Source organism: Heptranchias perlo, chromosome 6, assembly GCF_035084215.1.
Source record: "Heptranchias perlo isolate sHepPer1 chromosome 6, sHepPer1.hap1, whole genome shotgun sequence".
In the NCBI taxonomy this organism is placed as follows: domain Eukaryota; kingdom Metazoa; phylum Chordata; class Chondrichthyes; order Hexanchiformes; family Hexanchidae; genus Heptranchias; species Heptranchias perlo.
In genome coordinates, this window is record NC_090330.1 from 4387966 (window position 1) to 4413660 (window position 25695).

A 25695-nucleotide genomic window follows, 5' to 3' on the forward strand; every position below is an offset into this window, starting at 1 on the left:
TATACACAAATTGCACAGACGAGGGGCAGATGCGCGGTTAAACGCGGAAATCCAAAAGTTGCTCTCCGAGATGCTCCACTCCGCCGTTGGCTTCGCGAAAATGGCGTCGCGCCGTCTCCCTCGCCATTGATATACAGTCAATGGCGTGAAGTTGCTGTATTTGTGAGGCAGATACGGACTAAACTCGTCACGGAAAGTTAAGTCTTGTCATCTCAAGTTTAAGTACCCTTTTAGCGACGTGATAGTTGTTAATTGCTGCCAGCCAACCTCTCTGCAAACTGAACATTAACTATTACAAATGTGGAGTCTCATTTCTTCAGGGAGATTTTAAATCTCATTGAAACGTACAAAATTTTTACAGGGCTCGACAGGGTAGGTGCAGGGAGGATGTTTCCCCTGGCTGGGGAGTCTAGAACCAGGGGTCACAGTCTCAAGATAAGGGGTCGGCCATTTAGGACTGAGATGAGGAGAAATTTCTTCACTCAGAGGGTGGTGAATCTTTGGAATTCTCTGCCCCAGAGGGCTGTGGAGACTCAGTCATTGAGTACATTCAAAACAGAGATCGATAGATTTCTAGATATTAAAGGCATCAAGGGATATGGGGATGGTGCAGGAAAATGGCGTTGAGGTAGAAGATCAGCTATGATCTTGTTGAATGGCGGAGCAGGCTCGAGGGGCCGGATGGCCGACTCCTGCTCCTATTTCTTATGTTCTTAAATATATCATATTTTACATTTTTTTTCTTACTTTTCCTTTCTGTCCCTTTTTTCTCTCTCTCTCCCCTAATCCAATCTTTCTTTCCCTCTCTTTATTTCTCTTTCTGTACCTGATTTGACATTGAATTCACCCCCTTTAATTCACCTTCCTTCTCAGTCCTTGTGCTGTTTCTTTCCCAATTCTTAAATCTGACTGCTTAAGGAGGCACCCAGTTGCTTGCCCCGTTCACTCAGGTCCCAGATGCCCTCTTGCCCCCACTGCGACGTTATCAGCTCGCACTTTCACCAACTTAGTAGGCAAACATTTTTTGAGCTGAAGAGCGCAGGAACAAGTCTAACTAACAGCAGGTGCCCTGCCACAGCAAAATCTGGCCCATAATCTTAGAAGTCGAGCCAAGCTGGTATAGACCAGTTCAAGAAGGCAACCCATTGAGTGGCATCGATCATTCAATGATCAAGTACAATTAGTTTCACACAGCAATGAGGCAGTAAGTACAGAAGATGGACATTATCCCCAATCCTCTGGTGAACAGGCGACCATGTGTTAAAACTCTTTGCTCCTGTTCTGACCTTCCCCCTTAAGGCAGTTCTTTCTATACCCCCAACTCTGAGTGGTATCCACATGACCATGACATCATCCACCCTCAGCCACTGTAGCCCATTTAATCCATATATTTAATCCGGCATTTATTGCCCATCCCTAATTGCCCTTGAGAAGGTGGTGGTGAGCCTCCTTCTTGAACCGTTGCAGTCCGTGTGGTGAAGGTTCTCCCACAGTGCTGTTAGGAAGGGAGTTCCAGGATTTTGACCCAGCGACAATGAAGGAACGGTGATATATTTCCAAGTCGGGATGGTGTGTGACTTGGAGGGGAACGTGCAGGTGGTGTTGTTCCCATGTACCTGCTGCTCTTGTCCTTCTAGGTGGTAGAGATCGTGGGTTTGGGAGGTGCTTTCGAAGAAGCCTTGGCGAGTTGCTGCAGTACATCCTGTGGATGGTACACACTGCAGCCACTGTGCACCGGTGGTGAAGAGAGTGAATGTTCAGGGTGGTGGATGGGGTGCCAATCAAGCAGGTTGCTTTGTCCTGGAAGGTGTTGAGCTTCTTGAGTGTTGTTGGAGCAGAATTTATCCAAGCAAGTGGAGAGTATTCCATCACACTCCTGACTTGTGCCTTGTAGATGGTGGAAAGGCTTTGGGGAGTCAGGAGGTGAGTCACTCGCCACAGAATACCCAGCCTCTGACCTGCTCTTGTAGCCACAGTATTTATGTGGCTGGTCCAGTTAAGTTTCTGGTCAATGGTGACCCCCAGGATGTTGATGGTGGGGGAATTGGCGATGGTAATGCCGTTGAATGTCAATGGGAGATGGTTAGACTCTCTCTTGGTGTGAATGTTACTTGCCACTTATGAGCCCAAGCCTGGATGTTGTCCAGGTCTTACTGCATGCGGGTACAGAGTGCTTCATTATCTGAGGAATGTAAGGAATCTTACAACAACAGGTTATAGTCCAAAACTGTTGGACTATAACCTGGTGTTGTAAGATTCCTTACATTTGTCCACCCCAGTCCATCAGCGGCATCTCCACATCATCATTATCTGAGGGGTTGCGAATGGAACTGAACACTGTGCAATCATCAGCGAACATCCCCATTTCTGACCTTATGATGGAGGGAAGGTGATTGATGAAGCAGCTGAAGATTGTTGGGCCAAGGACACTGCCCTGAGGAACTCCTGCAGCAATGTCTTGGGGCTGAGATGATTGACCTCCAACAACCACTACCATCTTCCTTTGTGCTAGGTATGTCTCCAGCCACTGGAGAGTTTTCCCCCCGATTCCCATTGACTTCAATTTTACTGGGGCTGCTTGGTGCCACACTCGGTCAAATGCTGCCTTGATGTCAAGGGCAGTCACTCTCACCTCACCTCTGGAATTCAGCTCTTTTGTCCATGTTTGGACCAAGGCTGTAATGAGGTCTGGAGCCGAGTGGTCCTGGCGGAACCCAAACTGAGCATCGGTGAGCAGGTTATTGGTGAGTAAGTGCCGCTTGATAGCACTGTCGACGACACCTTCCATCACTTTGCTGCTGATTGAGACTAGGCTGATGGGGTGGTAATTGGCCGGATTGGATTTGTCCTGCTTTTTGTGGACAGGACATACCTGGGCAATTTTCCACATTGTCGGGTGGATGCCAGTGTTGTAGCTGTACTGGAACAGCTTGGCTAGAGGCGCAGCTAGTTCTGGAGCACAAGTCTTCAGTACTATAGCTGGGATGTTGTCGGGGCCCATAGCCTTTGCTGTATCCAGTGCACTCAGCCGTTTCTTGATATCACGTGGAGTGAATCGAATTGGCTGAAGACTGGCTGCTGTGATGGTGGGGATATCGGGAGGAGGCCGAGATAGATCATCCACTCGGCACTTCTGGCTGAAGATGGTTACAAACGCTTCAGCCTTGTCTTTTGCACTCACGTGCTGGACTCTGCCATCATTGAGGATGGGGATGTTTACAGAGCCTCCTCCTCCCGTTAGTTGTTTAATTGTCCACCACCATTCACGACTGCAGAGCTTTGATCTGATCCGTTGGTTGTGGAATCGCTTAGCTCTGTCTATAGCATGTTGCTTCCGCTATTTAGCATGCGTGTAGTCCTGAGTTGTAGCTTTACCAGGTTGGCAGCTCATTTTTATTTACGCCTGGTGCTGCTCCTGGCATGCTCTTCTACACTCCTCATTGAGCCAGGGTTGATTCCATGGCTTGTTGTTAATGGTAGAGTGAGGAATATGCCGGGCCATGAGGTTACAGATTGTGCTGGAATACAATTCTGCTGCTGCTGATGGCCCACAGTGCCTCATGGATGCCCAGTTTTGAGCTGCTAGATCTGTTCTGAATCTATCCCATTTAGCACGGTGGTAGTGACACACAACACGTTGGATGGTATCCTCAATGCAAAGATGGGACTTTGTCTCCACGAGGACTGTGCAGTGGTCACTCCTACAAATACTGTCATGGACAGATGTATTTGCGACAGGTAGATTGGTGAGGACGAGGTCAAGTAGGTTTTTCCCTCGTGTTGGTTCGCTCACCACCTGCCACAGGCCCAGTCTGGCAGCTATATCCTTCAGGACTTGGCCAGCTCGGTCAGTAGTGGTGCTACCGAGCCACCCCTTGGTGATGGACATTGAAGTCCCCCACCCAGAGTACATTCTGTGCCCTTGCTACCCTCAGTGCTTCCTCCAAGTGGTGTTCAACATGGAGGAGGACTGATTCATCAGCTGAGGAAGGGCAGTAAGTGGTAATCAGCAGGAGGTTTCCTTGCCCATGTTTAACCTGATGCCATGAGATTTCATGGGGTCCAGAGTCAATGTTGAGGACTCCCAGGGCCACTCCCTCCTGACTGTATATCACTGTACCGCCACCTCTGGTGGGTCTGTCCTGCCGGTGGGACAGCACATACCCAGAGATGGTAATGGAAGACTCTGGGACGTTGGCTGAAAGGTATGATTCTGTAAGTATGGCTATATCAGGCTGTTGCTTGACTAGTCTGTGGGACAGCTCTCCCAATTTTGGCACAAGTCCCCAGATGTTCGTGAGGAGGACCTTGCAGGGTTGACTGGGCTTGGTTTGCCTTTGTCGTGTCCGGTGCCTAGTGGTCTGTCCGGTTTTATTCTTATTATGACTTCTTTTCGCGAGATTTTACAACTGAGTGGCTTGCTAGGCCATTTCAGAGGGCAATTAAGAATCAACCACATTGCTGTGGGTCTGGAGTCACATATAGGCCAGACCGGGTAAGGACAGCAGGTTTCCTTCCCCAAAAGGGGATTAGTGAACCAGATGGGTTTTTATGACAATCCAGTAGTTTCATGGCCACCATTACTGATACTAGTATTTTCATTCCAGATTTTATTTAATTAATTGAAATTAAATTCCCCAGCTGCTGTAGCAGGATTTGAACTCATAACTCCAGATTATTAATCTAGGCCTCTGGATTATTAGTCCAGCAACATAACCACAATGCTACCAGCAAATTCAGCCAAAAAAGCACCTTCATACCAAGGGTTCTGAGAATGTGGAACAGACTGGACCAGAAAGCCTTCGGTGCAGAATAAAGCGAGGTGTTTAAAGAGGCAGATGGATACTTGCTCGGGAGGTAAAGGTATTAAAGGCTTTTATGAGAAATGAACCAAAGCCATGGTCCTTGCAGACAGCCATGCTCAAAAAGGAAGTAGAGGCCATAGATGGGGCTAGAACATTGCAGCGTGGGATTGGGTAATACACCTGATTGAGAAAAGGCAGGGAATTAGGATTAAAAGGATCAAATTGCCATTGCTAACAAAAATGGCCGAGCAGGGTAACATGTTCCTTGTGAATCAAATCAAAACAAATCTAATAATTAGGACATGGTTTGGAAAGGCATTCGAGATGGTTTCCTAGAACAATACGTCACGGAACCGACCAGGGAATAGGCTATTTTAGATCTTGTATTGTGTAATGAGACAGGGTTGATTAGTAATCTCACGGTAAAGGATCCTCTGGGGAAGAGTGATCATAAAATTATGAATTTCACATTGAGTTTGAGAGTGACGTACTTAAGTCAGAAACTAGAGTCTTAAGCTTAAATAAAGCCCATTACATAGGTATGAGGGGCGAGTTGGCAAAGGTAGATTGGGAAATTAGATTAAAGGGTTTGACGACTGATAAACAATGGCAAACATTTAAAGAAATATTTCAAAATTCTCAACAAATACACATTCCATTCAGAAATAAAAACTCTACGGGAAAAGTGATCCATCCATGGCTAACTAAAGAAGTTAAGGATAGTATTAGATTCAAAAGAAGAGGCCTGTAACGTTGCCAAGAAGAGTAATAAGCCTGAGGATTGGGAGAGTTTTAGAAACCAACAAAGGATGACCAAAAAAATTGATAAAACGGGAGAAAATAGAATATGAAAGTAAACTAGCAAGAAATATAAAAACGGATTGTAAGAGCTTCTACAAGTATGCAAAAAGGAAGAGAGTAGTGAAAGTAAACGTTGGTCCCTTAGAGGCTGAGACAGGAGAAATTATAATGGGGAATCAGGAAATGGCAGGTGCGTTAAACAAATATTTTGTATCTGTCTTCACAGCAGAAGACACCAAAAGCACACCAGAAATAGTGGGGAACCAAGGGGCTAATAAGAGTGAGGAACTTAAAGTAATTATTATCAGTAGAGGAAAATCCGTTAAATCCCCTGGACCTGATGGCCTACATCCCAGGGTTCTAAAAGAGGTGGCTGCAGAGATAGTGGATGCGTTGGTTTTGATCTTCCAAAATTCCCTAAATTCTAGAATGGTCCCAGCGGATTGGAAGGTAGCAAATGTAACCCCGCTATTCAAGAAAGGAGGAAGAAAGAAAAGAGGGAACTATAGGCCAGTTAGCCTGACAACGGTCGTCGGGAAAATGCTGGAATCCGTTATTAAGGAAGTGGTAACAGGGCACTTCGAACATCATGATATGATTAGGCAGAGTCAACATGGTTTTATGAAAGGGAAAAAGTGTTTGACAAATTTATTCGTTTTTTGAGGGTGTAACTAGCAGGGTAGATAAAGGGGAACAAGTGAATGTCGTATATTTGGATTTTCAAAAGGTATTCGATAAGGTGCCACATAAAAGGTTGTTACGCAAGGTAAGGGCTCATGGGGTTAGGGTTAACATATTATAGATGATTGGTTAACAGACAGAAAACAGAGAGTAGGGATAAACGGGTCATTTTCAGGTTGGCAAACTGTAACTAGTGGGGTGCCACAGGGATCGGTGCTTGGGCCTCAGCTATTTACAATCTATATTAATGACTTAGATGAAGGGACCGAGTGTAATGTATCCAAGTTTGCTGACGATACAAAGCTAGGTGGGAAAGTAAGCTGTGAGGAGGACACAAAGAGTCTACAAAAGGGATATAGACAGGTTAAGTGAGTGGGCAAGAAGGTGGCAGATGGAGTATAATGTGGGGAAATGTGAGGTTATTCACTTTGGTAGGAAGAATAGAAAAACAGAATATTTTTTAAATGGAGAGAAACCAGTAAATGGAGAAACACAAAAAATTAGCATACAGCTACAGCAAGCAATTAGGAAAGCAAACAGCACGTTGGCCTTTATCACAAGAGGGTTGGAGTATAAGAGAAAGGAAGTCTTACTACAATTGTACAGGGCTTTGGTGAGACCTCACCGGGAGTACAATGTACAGTTTTGGTCTCCTTATCTAAGGAAGGATATACTTGCCTTGGAGGCAGTGCAACGAAGGTTCACTAGATTAATTCCTGGGATGAGAGGGTTGTCCTATGAGGAGAGGTTGAGTAGAATGGGTCTATACTCTCTGGAGTTTAGAAGAATGAGAGGTGATCTCATTGAAACATATAAGATGCTGAGGGGGCTTGACAGGGTAGATGATTGTTTCCCCTGGATGGAGAGTCTAGAACTAGAGGGCATAGTCACAGGGTAAGGGGTTGGCCATTCAAGACTGAGATGAGGAGGAATTTCTTCACTCAGAGGGTTGTGAATCTTTGGAATTCTCTAACCAAGGGGGCAGTGGATGCTGAGTCATTGATTATATTCAAGGCTGAGATAGATAGAATTTTGGACTCTAGGGGAAATCAAGGGATATGGGGATCGGGCAGGAAAGTGGAGTTGAGGTCGAAGATCAGCCACGATCCTATTGAATGGCGGAGCAGGCTCGAGCAGCCTACTCCTGCTCCTATTTCTTGTGCTCTTATATAAAGGGGTTGGGGCGCAGAGTTGCCAACACTGGTTGGATATATTCCTGGAGGTGTCATCACATGACTTCCTGCTGCCAACAGCGTCCCCCACATGTTCCCACCGAACACACCGTTACTTGAGGTGCCCCGCCTTCTCACGGCCAATCGAAAGGTGAGTTAGGCTCTTCATTACCCAACTGGATGATTCTTGACTCAAACAGCCTTTTTCCCCCCATGTCTGATATTTTTATAACTAACCAACAAAAGTCTTCAAAGACATTTTAAATACACTTTTTTAGCATTACTACGATTTTTCTCCTGGGTTTTGCTTGCAGCAATGTCCTGGAGATTAATCTTTAATTCTTAGGGTCTCCAGGGCAGTCCTGGAGGGTTGGCAACCCTAGTGGGGTGAGACGTCACTATACTACGTGGCAAAATCTCGAACGTATTCTCCCATTAAGGCCTTTCAGAACAGGCTTTATAGTTTAAATCTTTTTGTACCTTCACCAGAACTGGGAGGTTATATCTATCAGGAAAGATTGAGCAGGCTGGGGCTCTTTTCTCTAGAAAAGAGAAGACTGAGGGGTGACCTGATAGAGATCTGAGATGAGGAGGAATCTTTAAGATTATGAAAGGGTTTGATAGGGTAGACGTGGAGAAGATGTTTCCACTCGCGGAGAGATCTAGGAAGATAGGAACAGGAGGAGGCCATTTAGCCCCTCCAGCCTGTTCCGCCATTCAATGAGATCATGGCTGATCTGTGACCTGACTCCAAATACCCGCCTTAGCCCCTTTGGTTAACAAAAATCCATCAATTTCAGATTTAAAATTAACAATTGAGCTAGCATCAACTGCCATTTGCGGAAGAGAGTTCCAAACGTCTCCCACCCTTTGTGTGTAGAAGTGTTTCCCAACTTCACTCCTGAAAGTCCAGGCTCTAATTTTTAGACTCTGTCCCCTAGTCCTAGACTCTCCAACCAGCGGAAATAGTTTCTCTCTATCTACCCTATCAGTTCCCCTTAATATCTTGAAAACTTTGATCAAATAATCTTGTCTTCTAAATTCCAGAGAATACAACCCGAGCTTGTGTAATCCCTCCTTGTAATTTAACCCTTGATGTCCAGGTATCATTCTAGTAAAACTACTCTGCACTCCCTCCAAGGCCAATATACCCTTCCTAAGGTGCGGGTCAAAGAACTGAACACAGTACTCCAGGTGTGGTCTAACCAGGGTTTTGTATAGCTGCAGCATAACTTCTACCCCCTTGTATTCAAGTCCTCTAGATATAAAGGCCAGCATTCCATTAACCTTTTTGATTATTTTCTGTACCTGTTCATGACATTTTAATGATCTACGTACATGGACCCCTCAGTCTCTATGGGCCTAAAAAGGATTGATCAGAGTTCTTTCTAAATGGTGACAAGCTCAAAACAGTAGAGGTCCAAAGTGGATGACCTCACACTTGCCTACACTGAAATCCATTTGCCACAGTTTTGCCCAGTCACTTAATCTATTAATATCTCTGTGATACAATGCTGCCTATCTTTGTGTCATCGGCAAACTTAAATATGTGGCTCTCTATCCCATCATCTAAGTCGTTAATAAATAGTGAATAGTTGAGGCCTCAACACAGATCCCTGTGGGACACCACTAATCACATCCTGCCAATTTGAGTACCTGCCCATTATCTCCTGCCGCTCAGCCAATTTCCTAACCAGGTCAATAATTTGCCCTCAATTCCATGAGCTTCAACTTTAGCTAACAGTCTCTTATGAGGGACTTTATCGAATGCCTTCTAGAAGTCCATATAAACAACATCCATAGACATTCCCCTGTCCACTAATTTAGTCACCTCTTCAAAAAATGCAATCAGGTTGGTCAGGCATGATCTATTCTTTACAAATCCAGGCTGGCTCTCTCCGATCAGCTGAAAATTTTCAAGGTGTTCAGTCACTCTGTCCTTAATTATAGACTCCAGTAATTTCCCAACAATAGATGTTAGGCTGTAAACGAGGAACCAGTGTAAAAGTTAGCTTGGAATCAAGACTGTTGACTTCTAAGTAATGCAGGTGGACAATTTTATGGCTTTGATTACCTTTTATTACAGCCACTTCATGGCACTGGAGAGGGCACAGTGAAGCACAGTTAAATTTATACCTTTGAATTAGGCAATGGAATGTGGGAATGGTCACGCTTGAGAAACGCAAAAACAGCTCGAGAAATCAGATTGAGGTGTACAAAATTTTTTTACAGATTATAGATGAATTGAACCCTGATTAAAGGTTGGACGTAATCACAAACTCTACAGTGGGCATAGGCTCAAACGGTTAATGTCACAGAAGGGAACATATACCGCCTAGGGCAAGAATAAAAGCAGATAACGTTGGCAAATTTAGGAAGGAATGGGATAGATATTTGGCAGAAAAAGTGATTGCGGGAGATTAGAGAGAGAGAGAGAGAGAGAGAGAGAGAAAGAAAGAAAGAAAGAAAGAAAGAAGAGGGATATGGGCCAAGTGCAGGCAATTGGGACTAGCTTGGTGGTATAAACTGGGCGACATGGACATGTTGGGCCGAAGGGCCTGTTTCCATGTTGTAAACTTCTATGATTCTATGATTCTAATGTGATAATATTTGAATTTTGAGATGAGCTAGAAAGAACAAACTTTCATTTAAATAGTGCTTTTCACATCCTCACAATGTCCCAAAACACTGTATGTCCACATCTGCAGTGAGTGTCTGCAATTCTCGGCTCAGAGTTGTTGAGCTGGAGTCCGAGCCGCAGACATTGTGATGCATCAGGGAGGGGGAGGAGTTATCGGGACACTTTGATCCAGGAGGCAGTCACACCTCTTAGGTTAAATAGTGGTTTTGATTTGGTCAGCGGTCAGAGACAGGAGGATGTGGCTGCGAGTCAGGCAAGTATGGGGACCCGGGATGGAGTGATGGAGCAGCCTCAGCATTTGACCTTGTCCAACAGGTACGAGGTACTTGCTACCTGTGTGGATGAGAATAAATACTGCAGGAGGATAGGCAAACTGACCACAGCACCATGGAACAGGAGGCCATTGAAGTGGGGGGAGTAAAAAGGAATGTGGTAGTGGTAGGGGATAGTATAGTCAGGGGGATAGACACTGTTCTCTGCAGCCGCGATCGGGAGTCCCGAAGGCTGTGTTGCCTGCCAGGTGCCAGGGTTAAGGACATCTCCTCGTGGCTGGAAAAGAACTTGGAGCATGAGGGGGAGTGGTCCACATTGGAATCAACGACATAGGTAGAACTAGGAATGAGGTTCTGCTGAGGGAGTTTGAGGAGCTAAGGACCAAATTAAAAAGCAGAACGTCAAAAGGTAATAATCTCTGGATTACTACTTGAGCCTCGTGCAAATTGGCACAAATTAGATGGTTCAATGAGTGGCTGAAAAAGTGGTGTGGGACTCGAGTTTCAATTCATGGGGCACTGGCATCATTACTGGGGAAGGAGAGGGAGCTGTTCCATTGGGAAGGGCTCCACTTAAACTGGGCTGGGACCAGAGTCTGGCGAATCGAATAACTAGGGTGGTAGATAGGGCTTTAAACTAAAGAGGGGGGTATGGTTCAGGCAAGGGTTATTATCAGTCTAAAAAGAAAGGTCAAGGCTGTAGAACAGAGTAGTGGTTTGGATAAAAACAAGCAGTGTGTGTTAGGAAGGGACAGAGAGTTTAAGAAAGGTAATAGGGCATTAGTGACTAAAGTCACATCAGGGAATAAAAGTTAAAAGTTAAAATTAAAGGCACTGTGTCTGAATGCACGAAGCAATAGGAACAAGATAGATGAATTAATGGCACAAACAGAGATAAATGGGTTTGATCTAGTAGCCATTACTGAGACGTGGTCACAGGGTGACCAAGGTTGGGAGCTAAATATTCCAGGGTACTTGACTTATAGAAAAAATGGGCAAAATGGAAAAGTGTGTTGGGGGGGGGGGGTGGGGTAGCCCTGATAATAAAGGATGAGATGAAGAGAATAATGAGAAAGGATCTTAGCTCAGGAAATCAGGACGTAGAATCTGTATGGGTGGAGCTAAGAAATAACAAGAGGCAGAAAACACTGAGGGGAGTAGTTTATAGGCCCTTAACAGTAGTTATAGTGTTGGACAAAGTATTGAACAGGAAATTAGAGGAGCATGTAACAAGGGTAATGCAATAATTATGGGGAATTTTAATCTTCACATAGGCTGGGCAAATCAAATTGGCAAAAGTAGTTTGGAAGACGAGTTCATGGAATGCATCTGAGGCAGTTTGAGAACAATATGTTGAGAAACCAACTAGGGAACAGGTTATTTTAGATCTTGTATTGTGAAATGAGACAGGATTAATTAGTAATCTTATAATAAACGAGCCTCTGGGGAAAAGTGATCATAATATGATAGAATTTCATATTGAATTTGAGAGTGATGTAGTTATGTCCGAAACCAGGGTCTTAAATTTAAACAAGGCCAATTATGTAGGTATGAGGGGCGAGTTGGCTGAGATAGATTGGGAAAAAGATATGATGGTAGATAAGCAACGGCAAACATTTAAAGAAATAATTCATAATTCCCAATGAATATACATACCCTTGAGGAATAAAAACTCCACAGGAAAAGTGATCCAGCTGAGGCTAACTAGAGAAGTTAAGGATAGTATTAGATTAAAAGAAGAGGCTTACAATGTTGCCAAAAAGGAGTAGTAAGCCTGAGGATTGGGGGGGTTTTAGAAATCAGCAAAGGATAACCAGGAAATTGGTAAAGAGGGAGAAAATTGAATATGAGAGTAAACTAGCAAGAAATATAAAGACAAATTATAAGAACTTCTACAAGTACATAAAAAGGAAGAGATTAACCAAAGTAAACATGGGTCCCTTAGAGGCAAGGACAGGAGAAATTATATAATGGGGAATAAGGAAATGGCAGAGACGTTAGACAAATTTTTTATATCTGTCATCACAGTAGAAAGCACAAAAAAACATATTGGAAATAATGGGGAACCAAGAGTCTAATGAGGGGGGCAGGGGGAAACTTAAAGTAATTAAGTTTTGTAAAGAAAAAGTTTTAGAAAAATTAATGGGACTAAAAGCCGACAAATCCCATGAACCTGATGGTCTAAATCCTAGGGTTTTAAGAGAGGTGACTGCAGAGATAGTGGATGCATTGGTTTTGATCTTCCAGAATTCCCTAGATTCTAGAACAGTCCCCATGGATTGGAAGATAGCAAATGTAACCCCGCTATTCAAGAAAGGAGGGAAAGAGAAAACAGGAAACTACAGGTCAGTTAGCCTGACATCAGTAGTAGGGAAAATGTTAAAATCTATTATTAAGGGCGTAGTAACAGGGCACTTAGAAAATCATAATATGGTTAGGCAGAGTCAACATGGTTTTATGAAAGGGAAATCACTTTTGACAAATCTATTAGAATTTTATGAGGGTGTAACTAGCAGAGGAGATAAAGGGGAACCAGTGGATGTAGTATATTTGGATTTTCAAAAGGCATTCAATAAGGTGCCACAAAAAAGGTTGTTACACAGGATTAGGGCTCATGGGATTGGGGGTAATATATTAACATGGATAGAGGATTGGTTAACAGACAGAAAACAGAGAATAGGAATAAACGGGTCATTCTCAGGTTGACAGGCTGTAACTAGTGGGGTGCCGCAAGGATCAGTGCTTGGGCCTCAGCTATTTACAATCTATATTAATGACTTAGATGAAGGGACCGAGTGTGATGTATCCAAGTTTGCTGATGATACAAAGCTAGGTGGGAAAGTAAGCTGTGAGGAGGACACAAAGAGTCTGCAAAAGGATATAGACAGGTTAAGTGAGTGGGCAAGAAGGTGGCAAATGGAGTATAATGTGGGGAAATGTGAGGTTATTCACTTTGGTAGGAAAAGCAGAAAAACAGAATATTCTTTAAATGTTGAGAAACTATTAAATGTTGGTGTTCAGAGGGATTTGGGTGTCCTTGTACGTGAAACACAGAAAGTTAACATGCAGGTATAGCGAGCAATTAGGAAGGCAAATGGTCTTCATTACAAGCGGGTTGGAATACAAAAGTAAGGAAGTCTTGCTGCAACTGTATAGGGCTTTGGTGAGACCACAACTGGAGTACTGTGTACAGTTTTGATCTCCCTATCTAAGGAAGGATATACTTGCCTTAGAGACGGTGCAACAAAGGTTCACTAGATTGATTCCTGGGATGAGAGGGTTGTCCTATGAGGAAAGTTTGAGTAGAATGTGTCTATACTCTCTGAAGTTTAGAAGAATGAGAGGTGATCTCATTGAAACATAAGATTCTAAGAAGGCTTGACAGGGTAGATGCTGAGAGGATGTTTCCCCTGGCTGGAGAGTCCAGAACTAGGGGACATAGTCTTAGGATAAGGGGTAAGCCATTTAGGACTGAGATGAGGAGGAATTTCTTCACTCAGAGGATCATGAATATTTGGAATTCTCCATGCCAGAGGGCTGTGGATGCTCAGTCATTGAGTATATGCAAGGCTGAGATCGATAGATTTTTGGACTCTAGGGGAATCAAGGGATATGGGGATCGGGCAGGAAAGGAGTTGTGGTCAAAGATCAGCCATGATCTTATTGAATGGCGGAGCAGGCTCGAGGGGCCGAATGGACTACTCTTGCTGCTATCTCTTATGTTCTTCACAAACAATTACTTACTTTTTTGAAATGTCGTCACTGTTGTTATATAGGCAAACACAGCAGCCAACTCTCGCAATGGGTGTGGTAGCATGGTGTTTATGTTACTGGAGTAGTAATGCAAAGACCTGCACCAATAATCTAGCAAATGTGAGTTCAAATCCCACCATTACAGTTTGAGAATTTTCTCCTCTACTATTTGAACTGTCTCCGCCCCTGCCTCAGCTCATCTGCTGCCGACACCTTCATCCATGCCTTTGTTACCTCCAGACTCGACTATTCCAATCCTCTCCTGGCCGGCCTCCCACTGTGGACCCTCCATAAACTTGAGCTCATCCGAAACGCTGCTGCCCGTATCCTAACTCGCACCAAGTCGCGTTCACCCATCACCCCTACGGGATCGTTAATACCCACCTGAAACAGGTAAATGGGGCCTTGATCTCAATGAGAGGATAGCAGCTCCATCAGCGGTGCACTCCCTTAGCCTAGATTTGTGAGTTCGGGCCTTGGCATGAGGCTCAAAACACAACCTTCAGATCAAGAACGAGGGGGCATAATCTTAAAATTAGAGCCAGGCCATTTAGGAGCGAAATCAGGAAGCACTTTTTCACACAAAGGGTAGTGGAAATCTGGAATTCTCTCCCCCAAAAGGCTGTGGATGCTGGGGGTCAACTGGAGCTTTCAAGACTGAGATCGATGGATTTTTGTTGGTTAGGGGTATCGTGGGATATGGAGCAAAGGTGGGTAAATGTAACTGAGGGTACAGATCAGCCATGATCTAATTGAATGGCGGGGCAGGAGCGAGGGGCTGAATGGCCTCCTTCTGTCCCTACGTTCCTATGGCCCAGAGATGAGACTACTACCAATTATACCAGCCATTACTGATGAACATGGTCTGCTCATTGTGACAGGTCTGCCTAGGTCTTACCTTGCCCTGCAGCACCACCATTCTGTGCCTCCACCTTCCTTTATTCAAAGAAGCCACTCTGACCCAAACATTGAGGGGTGAGTTATACATCCACACGTCATTACTGTACAGGTGACCACCTGAAAACAACAAGGAAGAACGTGATATTTTATTACAAGTCCAACATATCGGCGTTGCTTCTATAAGAACACTTTCGGGCTGTTGCATCCCATCCAGTTATTAGGGTGATAGTCTACATAGTGTCATAGTATCATAGTAGGTACAGCACAGGAGGAGGCCATTTGGCCCATCGTGCCTGTGCTGGCTCTTTAAAAGAGCTATCCAATTAATCCCACTCCCCTGCTCTTTCCCCACAGTCCTGTAAATTTTTTCTCTTCAAGTATTTATCCAATTCCCTTTTGAAAGTTACAATTAAATCTGCTTCCTCCGCCCTCTCAGGCAGTACATTCCAGATCAGAACAACTCGCCGCATACAAAAAACTATTTGTTTATAAAATATAACCAGGGAGAACAGGTTAAACCAGTTGTACAAGGAAGTGCACATTCAAGTGCTCACACACTCCCACACTCCCACACATTCACAAAGCTACATCATTAAATAAATTTAAAACAGAAATAGACAGTTTCCTAGAAGTAAAGGGAATTAGGGGTTACAGGGAGCGGGCAGGAAATTGGACATGAATTTAGATTTGAGGTTAGGATCAGATCAGCCATGATCTTATTGAATGGCGGAGCAGGCTCGAGGGGCCAATTGGCCTACTCCTGCTCCTATTTCTTATGTTCTTATGTTCTTATGTATGTACACAATCTCACATGTCCCACACATGCACCCATATATGTCCACACACACACACGCTCCCACACATTCATGTGTACACACAATCTCACACATTCGCGTGTGCATACACACACATGCTCCCACACATTCGCATGTGCATACACACTCACAGATGCTCCCACACATTCACGCGTGCACACTCACGTGCACCCACACTTTCACATTTGCGCGCACACTCTCGTGCACGCATTCCCACAACGAGCCCAAAAGTCTGTTGCTGACCCGAGAGGAAGATGTCATTCTTTAAGGCGCAAACGGCGAACTCAGACTTGGTGTAGTCTGGTATCTTGGTCAGCTGTGCCCATTCCCCGGTGGCCGGGTTGTACCGTTCAATGTACGGCAGCGTGATGTGACCCTTCCTGGCGCAGCCTCCCACCAAGACGATCACTTCTGCGATGTTCGCGAACCTGGGCAAAGGGAAAGCGGTGAAGGTTAGGTCGGTTTTCTAGGTGGACCTCCGGTGTCATTGCTCACCGTACTTCTGATGATCCGTTTACATAGAATTTACAGCAAAGAAACAGGCCATTCGGCCCTACTGGTCTGCGCTGGTGTTAATGCTCCACACAAGCCTGAGAATGAGAACAGGAGCATTATACTATGTGGGAAGGAGAGACTTGCATTTCTACAGCACCTTTCATGACCTCAGAATGTCCCAAAGCGCTTTACAGCCAGTGAAGTACTTTTGAAGTGTAGTCACTGTCGAAATGTAGGAAACACAGCAGCCAATTTGTGCACAGCAAGATCCCACAAACAGCAATCGGATAAATGACCAGATAATCTGCTTTAGTTGATGTTGGGTGAGGGATAAATATTGGCCAGGACACCGGGGAGAACTCCCCCTGCTCTTCTTCGAAATAATGCCATGAGATCTTTTACATCCACCTGAGAGGGCAGACGGGACCTCGGATTAACATCTCATCTGAAAGACAGCACCCCCGACAGTGCGGCACTCCCTCAGTACTGCACTGGGAGTGTCAGCCTGGATTATGTGTTCAAGTCACTGGAGTGGGGGCTCGAACGCACAAACTTCAGGCTCAGAGGCGAGCATGCTACCCAACTGAGCTAAGGATGAAGCAGCTAAAAAAACACTCCGACTTACTTCCTTGGTCTTGTCCTTGGAGACGTTATCTCGTTGCCAAAGATGTGATACCTCCTAGTCTCTTGCAGCAGGGGCAGGCATTCCTTGGAACTCAGGATCAGCTCATCCATTTCAACTTTCTCAACAAAATATATCCGATCCAGTAAGGGAAGTCGAACGTGCTCCAACAGCCCTTTCAGTGCGCACCTCCTGCTGGACACGTCATGACGGACCCACTGCATCACGGCTTCGAAGACAGTCTCCTCCTTCGTGACGGCCAAGAGGTCATTGGACAGGTGGTCACACAGGTCACTCTCGGACAGTTGCAAAAACTCTTCGTGCTGAATCACCTCTGAAAATCCCTCCAGAAGTAGCTTTCTGCTTTTCTCTGACAAGGCTGTGATGGAGAAGATGTTGGCGAAATTCAAGATGCCCAGGCAGTTACAAGGGTCGAGCTGCTTCTCCAAGAACTTCTCGCAGCTACTTCGGAGCGCTGAGATCTGAAAGAGTTCGGACGCCTCCACGAGGCACTGGACGTTGTCCTCTCTGATGTTTTCCCTTCCTCCGTACATGTAGTCCAGCATACAACTCATGGTGTCCGCTGCGATCTCTTTGATGTCCACAGTGCCTTGCTGGCTTTCCTTGAGATTGGTGCTAAACATGGTCCTGAAGTAGACACTGTTAGCAGAGAGAGTGGCTCGGTGGCAGTGAAACTCATGCCCATCGACACGAAGGACAACATCGGTGAAGAGTCTGCTCTGACGGAAGATGTTCAGGTTGTTCAAAACATCTTCAGCGTGACAGGTTTCTAAGTGAAGGTCTGTGGTGGGATTCTTGCTGGCTATTTGGGTTTCCCTTGCTCCGGGTTCATGAACTGGGCTTCCAAACCGCATCATCGGTGGGCAAGGGTCTTCCTTTAATCACTAGACAACTGAAACATAAAAAGTGAGTAACACTCCTCAGTTCACTTGGGGTAGTACCACTCTCGTAGATGCTGGTAAATCTTACAAGGATACTCCTGTGTCTTCATAGAGCACATGATGTGGAGATGCCGGTGATGGACTGGGGTTGACAATTGTAAACAATTTTACAACACCAAGTTAGTTATAGTCCAGCAATTTTATTTTAAATTCACAAGCTTTCGGAGGCTTCCTCCTTCGTCAGGTAAATGTTCAGGAGCTCCTTGAAGCCTACGCATTTATACATCACAGAACAATACATGGTGTTTACAGACTGCCCCTGCAACTGCCCGTTGCCAAGGCAATCACCGTGTTCAGGCAGAGAGGTGTCACCTGCAGAACCCCCGAATACACATTCAACAAAAAAACAAACAGGAAAAAAAAACAGAGAGAGGCAGAAACATCCGGAAGGCAGAGAAAGCCAGCAAATGACCCATTATATTAAAAACAGATAACATTTGTTCGCTGGTGGGGTAACGTGTAGCGTGACATGAACCCAAGATCCCGGTTGAGGCCGTCCTCATGGGTGCGGAACTTGGCTATCAATTTCTGCTCGACGATTTTGCGTTGTCGTGTGTCTCGAAGGCCGCCTTGGAGTACGCTTACCCGAAGGTCGGTGGATGAATGTCCATGACTGCTGAAGTGTTCCCCGACTGGGAGGGAACCCTCCTGTTTGGCGATTGTTGCGCGGTGTCCGTTCATCCGTTGTCGCAGCGTCTGCATGGTCTCGCCAATGTACCATGCTCTGGGGCATCCTTTCCTGCAACGTATGAGGTAGACAACGTTGGCCGAGTCACAGGAGTATGAACCATGCACCTGGTGGGTGGTGTCCTCTCGTGTGATGGTGGTATCTGTGTCGATGATCTGGCATGTCTTGCAGAGGTTACCGTGGCAGGGTTGTGTGGTGTCGTGGACGCTGTTCTCTTGAAAGCTAGGTAATTTGCTGCGAATGATGGTCTGTTTGAGGTTGGGTGGCTGTTTAAAGGCGAGTAGTGGAGGTGTGGGGATGGCCATAGCGAGGTGTTTGTCCTCATTGATGACATGTTGAAGGCTGCGGAGAACATGGCGTAGTTTCTCCGCTCCGGGGAAGTACTGGACGACAAAGGGTACTCTGTTGGTTGCGTCCCGTGTTGGTCTCCTGAGGAGGTCTATGCGATTTTTTGCTGTGGCCCGTCGGAACTGTCGATCGATGAGTCGAGCGTCATATCCCGTTCTTACTAGGGCGTCTTTCAGCGTCTGTAGGTGTCCATCGCGTTCCTCCTCGTCTGAGCAGACCCTGTGTATTCGCAGGGCCTGTCCATAGGGGATGGCCTCTTTGACGTGGTTAGGGTGGAAGCTGGAAAAGTGGAGCATCGTGAGGTTGTCCGTGGGCTTGCGGTAGAGTGAGGTGCTGAGGTGCCCGTCTTTGATGGAGATTCGTGTGTCCAAGAAAGAAACTGATTCTGAGGAGTAGTCCATGGTGAGCTTGATGGTGGGATGGAACTTGTTGATGTTATCGTGTAGTCTCTTTAGTGATTCCTTGCCGTGGGTCCATAGAAAGAAAATGTCGTCGATGTATCTGGTGTATAGTGTTGGTTGGAGGTCTTGTGCAGTGAAGAAGTCCTGCTCTGAAGGACAAACACCTCGCTATGGCCATCCCCACACCTCCACTACTCGCCTTTAAACAGCCACCCAACCTCAAACAGACCATCATTCGCAGCAAATTACCTAGCTTTCAAGAGAACAGCGTCCACGACACCACACAACCCTGCCACGGTAACCTCTGCAAGACATGCCAGATCATCGACACAGATACCACCATCACACGAGAGGACACCACCCACCAGGTGCATGGTTCATACTCCTGTGACTCGGCCAACGTTGTCTACCTCATACGTTGCAGGAAAGGATGCCCCAGAGCATGGTACATTGGCGAGACCATGCAGACGCTGCGACAACGGATGAACGGACACCGCGCAACAATCGCCAAACAGGAGGGTTCCCTCCCAGTCGGGGAACACTTCAGCAGTCATGGACATTCATCCACCGACCTTCGGGTAAGCGTACTCCAAGGCGGCCTTCGAGACACACGACAACGCAAAATCGTCGAGCAGAAATTGATAGCCAAGTTCCGCACCCATGAGGACGGCCTCAACCGGGATCTTGGGTTCATGTCACGCTACACGTTACCCCACCAGCGAACAAATGTTATCTGTTTTTAATATAATGGGTCATTTGCTGGCTTTCTCTGCCTTCCGGATGTTTCTGCCTCTCTCTGTTTTTTTTTCCTGTTTGTTTTTTTGTTGAATGTGTATTCGGGGGTTCTGCAGGTGACACCTCTCTGCCTGAACACGGTGATTGCCTTGGCAACGGGCAGTTGCAGGGGCAGTCTGTAAACACCATGTATTGTTCTGTGATGTATAAATGCGTAGGCTTCAAGGAGCTCCTGAACATTTACCTGACGAAGGAGGAAGCCTCCGAAAGCTTGTGAATTTAAAATAAAATTGCTGGACTATAACTTGGTGTGGTAAAATTGTTTACAATTCATAGAGCACAGAAGGAGGCCATTTGGCCCATCATGCCTATGCCGGCTCTTTAAAAGAGCTATCCAATTAGACCCACTCCCCCCACTCTTTAACCATAGCCCTGCAATTTTTCCTTTTGAAAGTTATTATTGAATCTGCTTCCACCGCCCTTTCAGGCAGCGCATTCCAGATCATAATGACTCGTTGCATAAAAAAAACATTCTCTTTACCTCCCCTCTGGTCCTTTTGCCAATTACCTTAAATCTGTATCCTTTGGTTACCGACCCTCCTGCCAGTGGAGACAGTTTCTCCTTATTTATCAAGGCCCCTAATCATTTTGAGCACCTCTACTAAATCTCCCCGAAACCTTTTTTACTCTATCAAGAACAATCCCAGCTTCATAACAACTCGATGTGTGTAAAAAAAAATGTTCCCCTCATCTCCCCTCTGGTTCTTTTGCCAATTATCTTAAAAAAGGTGTCTTGAGTTAATTACTCGACTCTTTTTTAAAAAATTCTCTTGTCATCTCTCCCTGGTGATCTCTTCCAAATCATTCTGGAGGATCAGAACTAGGGGGCCGTAAATATAAGATAGTCACTAATAAATTCAATCGGGAATTCAGGAGAATCTTCTTTACCCAGAGAATGGTTAGAATGTGGAACTTGCTACCACATGGAGTAGTTGAGGCGAATAGCATAGATGCGTTTAAGGGGAAACTAGAGAAACACATGAGGGAGAAAGGACTGGAAGGATATGCTGATAGGGTGAGATGATATAGGGTGGGTGGAGGCTCAAGTGGAGCATAAACACCGGCATGGACCAGTTGGGCCGAATGGCCTGTTTCTATGCTGTACATTCTATGTAATTCTTCCCATCAGTTTTTTACTTTCAAGCTCCTTACCTCGCTCAACCTTCACTTCCTCCTACAATCTACAGGTTTATAATAAACCCAAACTTGGTGTCACCTAACCACTGCTTGCCTTCTGCCCTACTCTTTTCAATCTTGGTGGTGCCTTGCCTTATAGACTCTGGCACCTTCACCACAATTTCTCAGCTTAAAAAAAAAGAGGATTTCTCAATAGTTTCTGCCTGACTGATCATCCTTTACAAAGAAAATCTCCCGTGTCTGATCTTTGCGCAAAAACATGAGATACAAAGAGTTTGGACATGGTGTTGGCAGTGGTGGGTGTATATTACAGCTGTAACATTTAAAACAGTTTTATTTCCTAAAATTAAAATGGAAATTAAAACTTCTTGTGGCTCAATTGCCAAATGGCCGTAATTTAGCACCAGTCCCTACACATCAATGGAACAGGAGGAGGCCATTCTGCCCCTTGAGCCTATCCCACCATCCAATTAGATCATGGCTGATCTGTATCTTAACTCCATTCACCCGCCTTGATTCCGTAACTCTTAATACCCTCGCCTAACAAAAATCGATCAATCTCAGTTTTGAAATTTACAATTGACCCCCAGCCCCAACAGCTTTTTGGGGGAGACAGTTCCAGATTCCCACTCCCCTTTGTGTGAAGAAGTGCTTCCTGACATCACCCCTGAACGGCCGAGCTCTAATTTTAAGATTACGCCCCATTCTTCTGGGCTCCCCCCACCAGAGGAAATGGTTTCTTTCTATCTACCCTATCAACTCATTTGATCATCTTAAACCCCTCAATCGGATTAACCCTTAACCTTCTATACCCAAGGGAATGCAAGCCTACTCTATGCAACCTGTCCTCATAATAAAATTTAAGCCTTTTGGCCCTTATTATTCTGGTGAATCTGCATTGCACCCCCTTCAAGGCCAATATATCCTTCCTGGAGGTGTGGTGCCCAGGACTGAATGCAGTACACCAGGTGGGGTCTGACCAGAGTATGTAACGTAATTTCCACACTATATTCCAGCCCCCTTGAGATAAAGGCCAACAATCCATTAGCTTTTTAAATTATTTTTTGTACCTATCCACTGGCTTTTAGTGATTTCAGTACTTAGACCCCTAAAGGGCAATGCTAGAACTGAAAGGATTTACATCTCAGGAAAAGCTGAACAGGCTGGAGCTCTGATCTCTAGAAAAGAGAAGGCTGAGGGGTGACCTGACAGAGGTCTTTAAAATTATGAAGGGGTTCGATGGGGTAGACGTAGAGAAAATGTACAAAACTAGAGATCATAAATATAAGATCGTCACTAATAAATCCAATAGGGAATTCAGGAGAAACTTCTTCACCCAGAGAGCGGTGAGAATGTGGAACTCGCTCCCACATGGAGTAGTTGAGGTGAATAGCATAGATACATTTAAGGAGAAGCTGGATAAACACATGAGGGAGAAAGGAGTAGAAGGATATGCTGATAGGGTGAGATGAAGGTGGGAGGATGATTTACTAGGCGCTGTTTCATGCTACTTGTGAAGGCCAATTTCACCCTCTACATGTGAAGGAGAGCGTCCCCACGTCAGTCCTGCTTGTGTCTTTTACTAGTTTAAATCTTACAGAGTTACATAGCGTCTACAGCACAGAAACAGGCCATTCGGCCCAACTGGTCTATGCCGGCGTTTATGCTCCACATGAGCCTCCTCCCTCCCCTCTTTATCTAACCCTATCAGCAGTCATGCAGTTGCTTGTTTGACTGTCACAGTGCACCCTGTAGAAGTGTTCTGCACTTGCCATTCTTGTACCGTTTGCCCCCTTGTGTATCTTTTGTTACGGTGCCCTTTGATCAGGTACGCTGGCGACTGCGGATAAAATCAGTCAAACTGTGAATCTGTCCACAGCAGTCAATTCAATTTAAGCAAAAAAATCCTGCAATCGTTTAACAGCAATTAAGATTCACAAAATCTACCGCTGTCTGGAGATGACATTTGGCTGTGGGATCTGTCTGTGTGCAAAGGCCACAACTCCGGAATCAGCAATCGGTGCTGCGACCAGGAACTGGAATTTAACTTTTATACTGTTATCAAGAACTCTGTACATTAGGAAAGAGAGGGAAAGGTTGCATTTGGAAATATAGCGCCGTTCCTTCATCGTCGCTGGGTCAAAATCCTGGAACTCCCTTCCTAACAGCACTGTGGGAGAACCGTCACCACACGGACTGCAGCGGTTCAAGAAGGCGGCTCACCACCACCTTCTCGAGGGCAATTAGGGATGGGCAATAAATGCCGGCCTTGCCAGCGACGCCCACATCCCGTGAACGAATAATAAAAATTTAAAAAAATTTATGTAGCACCTTGTTACATCCTTCAGAACGTTCCAAAGGTATTCCCAAACAATGAGTTATTAAGTGCAGTCACTGTTGTTATGTAGGCATGTAGGGCAGTCGGTCTGTGCACAGCAAGATCCCAACAGCAAATGACCTGTTCATTGGCTGTAATACATTGGGACGTGCTGAGGTCAGGAAAGGGGCTATATAAATGCAAGCCCTTCCTATCTTTTCCTTAATCAGTGGTGTTGGACGAGGGATAAATACTGGCCCAGGACACAGGGGAGAACTCCCCTGCTCTTCTTCAAAATCGTGGCCGTGGGATCTTTTACGTCCACCCGAGACGGCAGACGGGGCCTCGGTTTAACGTCTCATCGGAAAGGCGGCACCTCAGATGGTGCAGCACTCCCTCAGTCCTGCGCTGGGAGCGTCAGCCTGGATGATGTGCTCTGGAGTGGGAGTTAAACGCACTGACTCAGAGACGAGAGTGCTACGCATTGAGCTGCTAACAACCAAACCGATGAGGGTGGGGGGGGGGGGTCTCCCCGATAAACCCCCCTCCCCCCGCTTTGCTCCACCAGACAGGAGAACACGCACCATGTGCGAATGCCACCGCCATTGCTGCCAGCGTCCTCGAATTGGAGTTAAAGCAAACAGTCGGACAACAGAGAGCTGTTTTAACACGGACCAACAGAAAGGGGATTGTTCTCGGGTTGGGATCGGGGCTGCAACAGACAGGGCTCCAGGCAATGGCAGACCTGGTTTAGATTTAGGGATGTGGGCTGTCAAGATTCAGAGCTCTGTTTACCCCCCACCCCCTTTACTCTGCCACCCTAAACAGGGAGCCTGGGTCAGATTCCCAGTCTGGTTAAGGGGGATGACAGAACGACATGAAAAAGGAGCTGAATTTCTTTCACACTGTCCTTTTTGTCTCATTGGAGCTGGGACTGCTACATGCTCCTACTACTGAACAGAACGCAACAGAAAATGCTGGAAATACTCAGCAAGTCAGGCAGCATCTGTGGAGAAAGAAACAAGAGTTAACGTTTCAGGTCGAAGACCTTTGGTCAGAACTGGCAGGTAACTCTGTTTCTCTCTCCACAGACGCTGCTCTGACCTGCTGAGCATTTTCTGTTTTTATTTCAGATTTCCAGCATCCGCAGTATTTTTGCTTTTGAGAACGCGACAGACACGTTTCACTGAAAAACAAACATCTCATTACTGCCTAATGACAATTATTGAATGCAAATATCGAAATGCATCAAATATTATCGACATCTCAAATCACAACTCAAACATAAAAATTGCCAAATTTGAAGTGTCAGTTTCCAAATTCTACTTATCAACAAATTTAAATGATATACAAACGTATTTATATGTAAACATACTTCTGCTAAATGCACCTCGCTCTGCAATTACCAAACCTTGCAAACATCGTTTGAAACATGACTGGATCTTATCATTTGATTCAATTATATAATTTTAATTTTTTTTTGTGGAAAAAAAATTAAAGCGTCTCTTTCGAGAAGTAATTTAAATTAAATCCTTTTAATTCCAGACGATGAAAGAGACGGCGAAGTTACCTTTTCGGTCGAATCGCCCTGTTCCCAAACATCATCAACAACACAAAAAGTCATCAAGTGACAAAAAACAATGGTGAAATTTACAAATTAAATTGACAAGATGAAATTGACGATGATGCAAACATCCTCTTGATTTGCAAACCGGGTTTTGCTCCCCTCCTTTTGTCTTATCTCTTACCGTCTTTGTGTGGCTCAATCCCCTCGATTACCCACCCCCCCGATGCTTTGTGTAAATCTCACTCGGCACAAACTCCGCGCTGTGAAACGTTCGCTCTTTGCATTTGGAGTTCTGTTTATAAACACGGCCAGAGGCGATGGCATCGATTCACCCACTCCGCCTCCTTGGAACTACTTTGATTATTATCATTTAAAACACTCCCCGGAAAATTGATCGGGAGTTTAGTCTCGGCTAATTGAGGCTCAGATGTTTAGTGACAGGGAGGAGCCGAGAGCCACCTTTAATCCCGTGGGTTGTGACAGAAACTGACAGTTTTCTTATGGTGCTACCACCCCCTCCTCT

General features: G+C 45.4%; 1 protein-coding gene across 1 annotated transcript in view; it reads right to left on the reverse strand.

Annotated features, from left to right (window-relative positions):
* The window catches only part of LOC137322692 (kelch-like protein 24), a 38273-nt gene extending 12862 nt beyond the window's left edge, over positions 1–25411 (reverse strand). Inside the window, exons 1-4 of the mRNA XM_067985635.1 lie at positions 25354–25411; positions 16961–17870; positions 16084–16268; positions 15024–15142 (exon numbers count right to left, since the gene is read on the reverse strand). Coding sequence (XP_067841736.1) covers positions 15024–15142; positions 16084–16268; positions 16961–17835 — 1179 coding nt within the window. The 5' untranslated portion in view covers positions 17836–17870; positions 25354–25411. The remainder of the gene's footprint in view (positions 1–15023; positions 15143–16083; positions 16269–16960; positions 17871–25353) is intronic.
* Positions 25412–25695: the final 284 nt, after the last annotated feature.